Here is an 8,986-nt window from a genome sequence, read left to right on the forward strand (position 1 = left end):
CCTCCCTCTGACCAGAGCCAGAGAGAGGCCCAAGAAATCTGAAGGAGCTTTGGCTGGCTGTTAAACTCTTCCAGGGAGTCAACTTTCTGAGGCCTCATGGATCCCTTTAACCTCATGCAGGTTCGCATTTTAGGACAGGACCCTTGGACACTAACCCCTTTCACCTCCCTCTCCTCCCTCAACTGCTGAGAAGCTCCCAGGCCTGTGAACCTCCCAATGGCCACAGGGAGCCCTCTGCAGAGCCGATAATGCCCTGGAAAATCCCCAACTTCTTCCGATCCCCTTCACTTCATCTCCAGCGGATTGCGGCTGAGTTGTTGTTTAATAACATCTGTGTTAGGGGGACAGGGACAGGAAACGGGGCCTGGGGGGTGAAGTGGAGGTGTGTTTGTGGAGGGGGCAGGACCACCTCTTCTTTAATTATGCCGTGGGCCTCTCTGGCCGCTCCCCAGACTTGGTCTCTCCCTCCCTCTGCCCTTCTCTCCCTCTCTCCCTCCTGGACCTGCCTGGGGAGAGGGATCCACAGCCCGCGTCCCTCCCGAGGCAGCCCGCTGCTTTCCCTCCGCCTCTTCTCCGCCCCCGCCGCCCCATGTCGAGAACCACCCCCCTTCCTGCAAAGGGGGGGCAGGCGGCCGGCAGCTCGGGCTGAGGTTACGTGGCCGCCGGAGTCCTGACGTGCACAGCACATTGCATCAGCATAAAACAATCCATCCTCGATATGGAATGCTGTGCGGACGGATGACAGCGAGAGCGCAGCCCCCTCGCCCGATTGATTTATGTCGGAGCTGACGCTTTATCAGGCAGTCGGAAAAACTTTGACCAATCATTTTGCAAGGAACGCTGAGCCAGGCTGCTCCACTGTACTTTGTTGGCTGAGAAGTTGAACAGGGGGTGGGGGTGGAAGGGTGGGGGGCTGGGGGGGGTCGCGTCCGAAAGCCCTCACACCGGTCTGGGTGCCACCTCTCCCTGCTTGGGCGCCGCAGAGCGAGCGCTTCCCTTCCCCCTGCGAGCGCCCGGATAATGTCTGAGAATGTCCATTTCTGGGACGCTTAGCAGCTATTATGTCGACTCGATCATAAGTCACGAGAGTGAGGACGCGCCTCCAGCCAAGTTTCCTTCCGGCCAGTACGCGAGCCCCCGGCAGCCGGGCCACGCGGAGCACCTGGAGTTCCCCTCGTGCAGCTTCCAGCCCAAAGCGCCGGTGTTCGGCGCCTCCTGGGCGCCGCTGAGCCCTCACGCGTCCGGGAGCCTGCCGTCCGTCTACCACCCCTACATCCAGCCCCAGGGCGTTCCGCCGGCCGAGAGCAGGTACCTCCGCACCTGGCTGGAGCCGGCGCCGCGCGGCGAAGCTGCTCCGGGGCAGGGCCAGGCGGCGGTGAAGGCGGAGCCGCTGCTGGGCGCGCCTGGGGAGCTACTCAAACAGGGCACGCCCGAGTACAGTTTGGAAACTTCGGCGGGCAGGGAGGCCGTCCTGTCTAATCAAAGACCCGGCTACGGGGACAATAAAATTTGCGAAGGAAGCGAGGACAAAGAGAGGCCGGATCAAAGTAAGTTATAAAAAGTGAGGAAAACCCAGGCCGAAGGCCAGGCGCGGGGGAGGGGAGGGGAGAGGCAATAAACTGCGGACAATGTGAAGGGACACCGCGGCGGTGGCCGGGGAGCGAGTGGGGGAGGAGGGGAGAGAGAGGAAGGAAGGAAGCCAGCTGGGTGCCCCAGAAGGGGAGACTGAGGCAGCAGGAGGGGACCGCCTCCGCTCCTCCAAGTCCTGGAGGGGGCTGGGGCGCAGGGACCTCCTCACGGCTTTCGGCCTCCTTCTCCGCCTTCTCCCGGAGGCCCGGGCTGAAGGCCCGGGAAAGGGCTGACGGCGGCCGGCCGGGAGAGTTGTTGGCGGGGCCGGAGCCGGCGGCCAGCGAGGCCGAGAGCCTGCACCGGCAAGGGCGGGAGCGCACGGGGCTGCCCCGACCGCACGGCTGGCACAGCTCCCCGCGCCACGCGCAGACCGTAAAAGCCGGCCAAGGGGAAGTGGGAGGGGGCTCATTAGGATTTTATTTGCGATGCAACAGCTTGGCGGAGGATTGTTCCTAGCAGATCTCGCGCGGTAGCCGCTCAGGGTCTGCAGCAGGAGCCGGGAGGGGCGGGGGAAGCCCGGGACCCGGTGACCGAGCCCCCTCCCCGGTTGGGCCAGCCCCTCCCTGGGAGCCTTCCGTCTGATCGCCCCCTCCCCTCCTCTGCATCCTCGCCCGGGTTGCAGCTAGCTTTTCTGAGGCCCCCAGTTGCTCTCCGCAGGGCTCCCTAGCCCCAGCTGGAGCTGTCCGCCTCTCGGGAAGTCGGAGAATCGCCTCCGAATTTCGGGACCGACAGCCAGAGTGGAGAAGGAGAAATCCTGAAGGGACCTTGGGGAGAGGAAGGGTCGGGGAAGAGAGGCTTGCGGAAAAGCGGAGAACTTTACCCGCTGACCATAGTTTCTCATCACCTCCCACTCTTCCAAAAGCACCCCCGCCAGGAACCCAAGTTTGACTAATTTCCAGGAGGTGCTGCTCTCTGAGGGTGGTGGCGGGAGTCTCACGTTTTTCGTTTTTAAGACAGAGAAGGGCAGATTGGTTGAAGGCTCTTAGGCCCAAGCAATGACCCTCAAGCTGGCGGGGACAAATCCTAACCCCTTACTCTTCTGGGGGAGTGAGGGTCAGATGTTTTAGTTTCTGCTTGCTTTGCCAAATTTTCCATCAACAGCGTGGCTCACAGGCCCTTTGGGGTGTCCTTACCTGCTAGAGGGTAGAGGGTGGCCCCACTCCCTGAGGTCCCTGCGGGGTCCCATCACCTCCAACCTGCCAGTTTGAGTCACAAGAACTGGCCTTTGGGTGACAACAGGCTCTTCCCAAACCTTCCCTGCTCACACCCCAACAGACCCTCCACCCCCAAACCCCAAACTCTGCCTGGAAAACCCATTGTTGCAAGGCAGCAGTTTGGCTAGGATCAATTATTAACAGTTTTCCCCCCTTTTCTCATATTTAATGCGGCTGTGGGTCCCATCCCAGGCAGCAATCACATTAAGAAAATACCATTGCAAATTGGTAAGACACAGTAGTGTAGGATGAGCCAGGTTTTTTAAAATGTATTCAGTGCTTTTCATTTGGGAGAAGGACTCTAGCAGAGGGTGGCTGTTATTTTTAATTGGTTCTGCTTTATTTGGCAACTTTTCTGAGTTCCAGGGCAGGGAGAAAGATGGGAAGAAGAGAAGCCTGTATATATTTTTCATTTCCTCTTTTTTCCCCTCTTCCACTCAGTTACCCCTTTCTCTGTTTCTCCTCATCACATGGAGCAAGTTGGAGTTAGGTGAGCTATCAAGGGCTTTCTGTTACCCCCCACATCATCCATGGCTCCCCATTTTGGAGCTGGAGCAATCTTGTTTCCCAATCTCCCTGAACTTGCTTTAACCAAACTGCGAGCTGAGCAGGAGTGGAAAAGGAGACTATTGCAACCATAAGTTATCTGTGAGCCCCCAGAGCTCCCTTGTCCACAGGCTGGAGTTGATAAATGGTTGCAATTGGGTTGCATGTGAATCGGAGTGTGCAGGATGTTTGCGTCTCTAAGTGCTGGCCCATATTTGCGCTGTGTAGTGGTGGGGGTGGGGTAGGGTGCGGTGGGTGAGATATCTACACAGACTCACATGCCTGCTACCATGTGGCCAAGAGACGAAAGCCTGTGATCAAGGCAGGGTGTCCTCAGACTGGACTGGAGGGGCAGGAGGTCTCTTGGCTGTGGCTGAACAGGAGCCGCTCTCCCCAAGCCTGACCCTTCTCTCACCTCCCAGAGCTAAAGCCAGGACACTTCAGGTTAGCCACCCCTAGTTAGTCTGGTGGTGCTGCTGGGTGAGGTGGAGGGGGGAGCATTAGCCTTGCTGGACTCTGACCTGAGTCCTAACCAAGTTGACCCAAGTGGAGAAAGGGCCAGAGAGAACCTGAGGCAGGCAAAGCTTTGAAAATGCTGAGATGCCTGGTACACGTTGGTTCCATTCTGTCCAAATAACTCTCACCTGGAGGTTTCTAGAGCAACTCCTGCTCATCTCTGAGACCCTTTGGGGAACTTGAAGACCCAGGTACTCCCTCTGCAATGCAAGAAGGGGAGTGGAGACCAGGGCCCCACTCTATTGGAAGGAGAGCACGAGGCCTTTCATTCCCCCCTTCCTTTCTTGATTCTGTCGCTGCTTTTCTTTCAGCCAACCCTTCCGCCAACTGGCTGCACGCTCGCTCTTCCCGGAAAAAGCGCTGTCCCTACACCAAATACCAGACGCTGGAGCTAGAGAAGGAGTTTCTGTTCAATATGTACCTCACCAGGGACCGTAGGCACGAAGTGGCCAGACTCCTCAATCTGAGTGAGAGACAAGTCAAAATCTGGTTTCAGAACCGGCGGATGAAAATGAAGAAAATGAATAAGGAACAGGGCAAAGAGTGAAGCTGCCCCTGGCCCTCCCCACCTCCTCCCCATCTCACGCTTATTTATAAGTGATGGCTGCAGAGCCAGTGCTGTCCAGGATGTATTCAAGTGAATGGGGAAGGGAGTCTTTCTCTTCGAAGTCCTTTTCTGCATCTAGAGCATCTCCTTTCCTTTGCCCTTACCTGTTCTTCTCTTCTCCCTGGACCTCAGGAGGAAGTATTGTTGATTTAGAGGGTAGATGTAGTTGGTTCCTAAGAAGGTGATGGGCCACAAGGAAAGAGACCTTAGTTGAGTCCCTAGCAACTCCCTTAATTTTTCCAGGAAGCCCCAGCCCCTCACTTCCAGCCTGCCTTTCCCTCCCCCCACCTGCCCCACACTTATCCCAGAGTCACCTAGGTACACTCCAGGTGCACACAGTCCAACAGAAGCTCGCATACATAAAGCCTGGAGCCTACAGTAGTAGTCATGGGGAGGCTCACAGCCAACACTCAAATGAAGTGACACCCCAAATGCTGACCATCGCACCCCAGATCTGGCTGCATAGCCCGCAGACCATCAGGCAAGCCCAGATTCCACCCTTGATGCAAGTACACACCAAGATGTCCAGAGACACACTCCTGAATGAGGCTCTTCAGCCCAAGGGGATCAGCATCACAGTACCATCCCTGTGGAATTCCCGCCTGGACACAGGGCATGTGGGATAAACTCAGCCCCCTAGCTGGTGGGCTAGAAAGGCCAAGGAAAGGCAGAACTGGTCTTAGAAGGTATCTGAGGTTTTATGAAGGCATTCCACACACACTCATTTTGTTGCAGGAAATATTTAATTCTGCATGTTGTTCTCCTTCCAACAAAAGGAGGTCAAATCCCAGGTTGTGAGCCTTGACAATGTCGTCTGTCTGTTCATCTGTGTCCCGCTTGTCAGAAACTGTAACTTCTCTTGCTCTACACGGGCTCTGCATTCTTCTGCATCCTCTCCAGCTCTGGAATCAACTCTCTTCGGCCAAATCCACCTTGCACCAGCGAATGAAGCCGCCCTTCGAAGGGAAAGCCCCTTCACCCTACATCCCCTGCCAGCTCAACCCCACCATAGGCAGGAAAGCCCGGTCAGGAGAGTCCGAGAATTTATTGTGAATGGATTCCCAGGCTCCTTTCCGGGGTAAGTGGTGGAGGACAGGAAGGCGCAAAAGCTCCAGCGCGAGCTTGGGGCGTTCCTCCCCATCCTGCGCACCTCCAGACTCTTGTGGAGAAGCCTCGGGCCTGGTGGCTGCCCGAGCCAGCACAAGATGAGACCTGTCCCAGCGCGAGGCTTTAGCTGGCAGGATGCGGGCCTGGATGGCAAGCCGCGAGGCTGCTGCGTACCCGCTCCTGGGGAACAGTCCCGCATGCAGAGGAAAAAGGTGAAACTGCACCTAAGCATCAGGCCGAAGCTTACCCTCTGCTTCTCTTTCTCCCCTGCACCCCCACCTCTCCAATCCCCTCCAATTCTATAGACTCGCTCCTGCTTCCCCCAACCCTGCAAGGGGACATTCCAGTAGAACTTTTTTGCTTTCTCAGTGGGTGTCGTGAAATTGTGCTGTGTTTTGTGATTTCTTTGGAGGTAATTGTCTCGCCTGTGTTCAGTTGTCGCTTATATGGGAGGGTTGTGGGTGGGAGAGGGGAGGGTGAGGGGCCTAGAGCTCTGATTGTTTGTTTTGGAAAAAAAAAAAGAAAAAGAACAAAAATATATATCACTCTAGAAAATAAATATCTCCTGTCTTATTCTGTGTTGGCTCTCCTCACCTGGCCAGAGGTACACATCCTACCTCCAAGAGGGCGGCTTGGCAAAAAGGAAATTTCAAGTCCTGTGCTCAAGAGGTTTCTCCTTAGACCTTGCAGAGCAGGCTTCCTGGTGGTGCGAAGAGATGGTCCTGCCCCAGGTTCGCAGATCACTGCTTGAACTGAGCAAGAGCCTTCCAACAGGAGAGCTGGGAAGCTGGAGGGAAAGGAAAGGAAAAATGAGTGGTTTGGAGAGGAGTCTAGGTCTGCAGGGAGCCATGGGATCTGCCTCCAAATTTGCAGTGGAGACTCCCCATCAGCTCCAGAGCGAGAGGGAAGGCTAGGTCTGCCCTGCAGCTCCTGGAAACAGTTCCTTTCTCAGTTGGCTGAGAATGTCACCTTGGTTTGACCATTTAAAAAATATCATGCAAGTGAGGAAGGCAGTAATCTCCTTCTGCTATTCCCTGCAGCAGGGTGACTGAATATAGACAAGAGGCCCTGGGGAGGTCAGGCTGTCCTTTCTTCCATTCAAAAGAAGTGAAGCCCTTAGGGGTCTTGGTCCCCAGTTGGAGTCTGAGGCTCCAACGTGAACCACAGGGTAGCAGTCTTGGTGTAAGGTCGGGGGAGGCCTGGGGAAGTAGCTCCCAAGAGGGGACGGAATGTGCAACAGAAATGTCTCAGGAGAAAAAACCCTTCTCAGTCAGACCCCAGAACTAACTACGGCTTCAAGAGGCACCTCTCTGTCCCTCTGACTGCAGTGTGAAGACCGCTGCCCTCTGCAGCACAGCCTTTCTCATCGAGGCGCTGGGATTCCGCTTCTGCCGGGCTGGAGCTTCGGAAGCGGCCTCCCGCCGGGGCCTCCCACCCAGCCCACCCAGGCGACATTGCAGCCCAGAGACCCTGAGGGTTGGGGTAGCGGTGGGGACAAAGCAGGCCCTAATGAAAAGATCCAGGAAGTGAAAAGGCCAGGCCTACCCCTCTCCAGCGAACGACAAGATGAACTAATCTGAGACAGCAGAAGGCAGGAGAAAGTGAAGCTCTTGGGTATGGCAGGGCCCCGACCTGCATCCTTCAAGGAGGGTTCCTTTCAGGATACAAAATGAATCTGGCTTTAGAGCTTGTGTAGACTAGGTTCCCTCCCCATCCAGGGCTCCCTGGAGCCGGCCGGCGCAGAGTGAGCGGAGCAGGCCGGATTCGCCACGAGGAAACGCAAAAAGCCGGGCTGGAACCGGACGCAGGGCACCGGGGTAGGGGGCGAGGGCGCCCGGAGAAGCCTCAGCGGCGTCTGGATCCTTAGCCCGAGGTGGTTTCTTAAAGACAGACAAAGGCGAATACGTGGAGGTTCGGAAGCCGGAGATGGGAAACTGTTGTCATAAAAGCGAGCGAGAGAGTCAGAAAGGGAGACCGCGCGAGTGCGAGACAGAGAGAAGCCAGGAGAGGAATTCAATGCCGTGTGCGCAGCAATAAAAGAATATGACCGCTATAAAAGTTTATAGCGTATAAATTTCTGAAGGTTAAGAAACTAAACAGCAGCAAAGCAAACAGAGAGAGGAAAGTTTCCGGAGCTGAGAGAGCTGCAGCTGGGCCTGGGCTCCGGGCCTGGCGGGGTAATGGGTGGCGGGGCGGCAGCCCCACCCTCACCCGCGCAGTACGCGGTGCTTGGGGTTTCCGGGGCCCCGGGGGACACAGAGGGGCAAAGAGGAAAGGGGGGAGGGAAGCTCACTGTTTTGTCACAAATGCTTCAGGGGACGCATTTCGGACTCTTGTCTTTGTTCTTCACACCCCCTTCAGAATCGGGCGTCATAGATGGGAAGCCCCCTGCACGTGCGCGAGCACACACACACACACACACACACACACACACAGGTCTGGCAGGGCCAGACGTCTGGGCGCGGGCCGCCTCTTGATCCTTTTACAGCCCCATCCCACCCTCTCAGGCCTGCTCTCCCCCCACAAAAAGCCCAATTGTTTCTCCTCAGAATTTGAAACAATCGTGCTGGATCTGAAAAGTGCTCGGCTCTCCTTTAACGGGCCATAAATGACACACTGCTTGGAGGTCCCCGGCAGATATGAGGGGCTTGAGGTGGGGGGTGGTGCGGGTGTAAATACGACAGAAAAAAGCTTATGGCTTCTTTTTCCTTTTGGTTTTTGTTTTGCTTTGTTTAGCTTTTCCGCACCGTTTCATGAACCAATTCTTGATTTCTGATGTCTTTTCTCTCGTCCGCTCTCGTTTCCCTCCCGTTTTTCTGCTAATAATGAAAGTTTATCCAGCTGGTCGCCTTGGTGGCTGGCTTTCTGAGAAACTGGCCGAGCCGGCGGCGGCGGCGCCTTTTCTCAGGTGAGCCGCTAGATGGCACCCGTGCTCCACGTGAAAAATCCCCGGTGCGGCGACTGCAGGCACTGGCGGCGGCACATCGCACCTTGGTCGGCCCTAGAATCTATGAACTGAGCGCTACCAAAAGTCATGAATACTTTGCATGTAATAAAAATACAGGGTTCATTATGGCCATTTCTCCCCTTTTATAGGGTTCAGATATAGAGGTGCTGTTCCCCTTTCCTCAAATGATCAATTTTCTGAATTTCCCCTAGGAGAAGGGCTCAATGCTTCTCACCCAGTTTCTGTGTTCGGTGGGGCAACAAATGCGTGAAAACGGGGGGAAATAATAAGAATAATGGGTCCAAATAAAGGAGATCTGGTTCGGAAAAATGAGAGATTTTCGGGACAGAGGGGCAAAGGACTGTCTGCGTGCGGATGCGGGTGAGCAGGTCAGGTGAGAGGGGCCCGCGGGCAGAAGAG

At 55.9% G+C, this 8,986-nt stretch overlaps 1 protein-coding gene and 1 long non-coding RNA gene across 2 annotated transcripts; one reads left to right on the forward strand and one right to left on the reverse strand.

Moving 5' to 3' along the window:
• Positions 1-734: 734 nt before the first annotated feature.
• Positions 735-4,468, forward strand: HOXB9 (homeobox B9). Its single transcript, XM_036879771.2, has 2 exons — positions 735-1,547; positions 4,217-4,468. Exons 1-2 carry the CDS (start codon positions 1,031-1,033, stop codon positions 4,450-4,452), a joined length of 753 nt encoding a protein of 250 aa, XP_036735666.1. The 5' UTR covers positions 735-1,030; the 3' UTR covers positions 4,453-4,468.
• A 1,197-nt stretch (positions 4,469-5,665) lies between these two features.
• Positions 5,666-7,190, reverse strand: LOC130683567 (uncharacterized). The gene is made up of 3 exons (XR_008997363.1): positions 7,165-7,190; positions 6,237-6,406; positions 5,666-5,799 (listed from the first exon to the last, which is right to left on the reverse strand). It is a non-coding gene; the product is annotated as an uncharacterized LOC130683567 (long non-coding RNA).
• Between the last annotated feature and the right edge of the window lie 1,796 nt (positions 7,191-8,986).

Source organism: Manis pentadactyla, chromosome 4, assembly GCF_030020395.1.
Source record: "Manis pentadactyla isolate mManPen7 chromosome 4, mManPen7.hap1, whole genome shotgun sequence".
Classification (NCBI taxonomy): Eukaryota; Metazoa; Chordata; class Mammalia; order Pholidota; family Manidae; genus Manis; species Manis pentadactyla.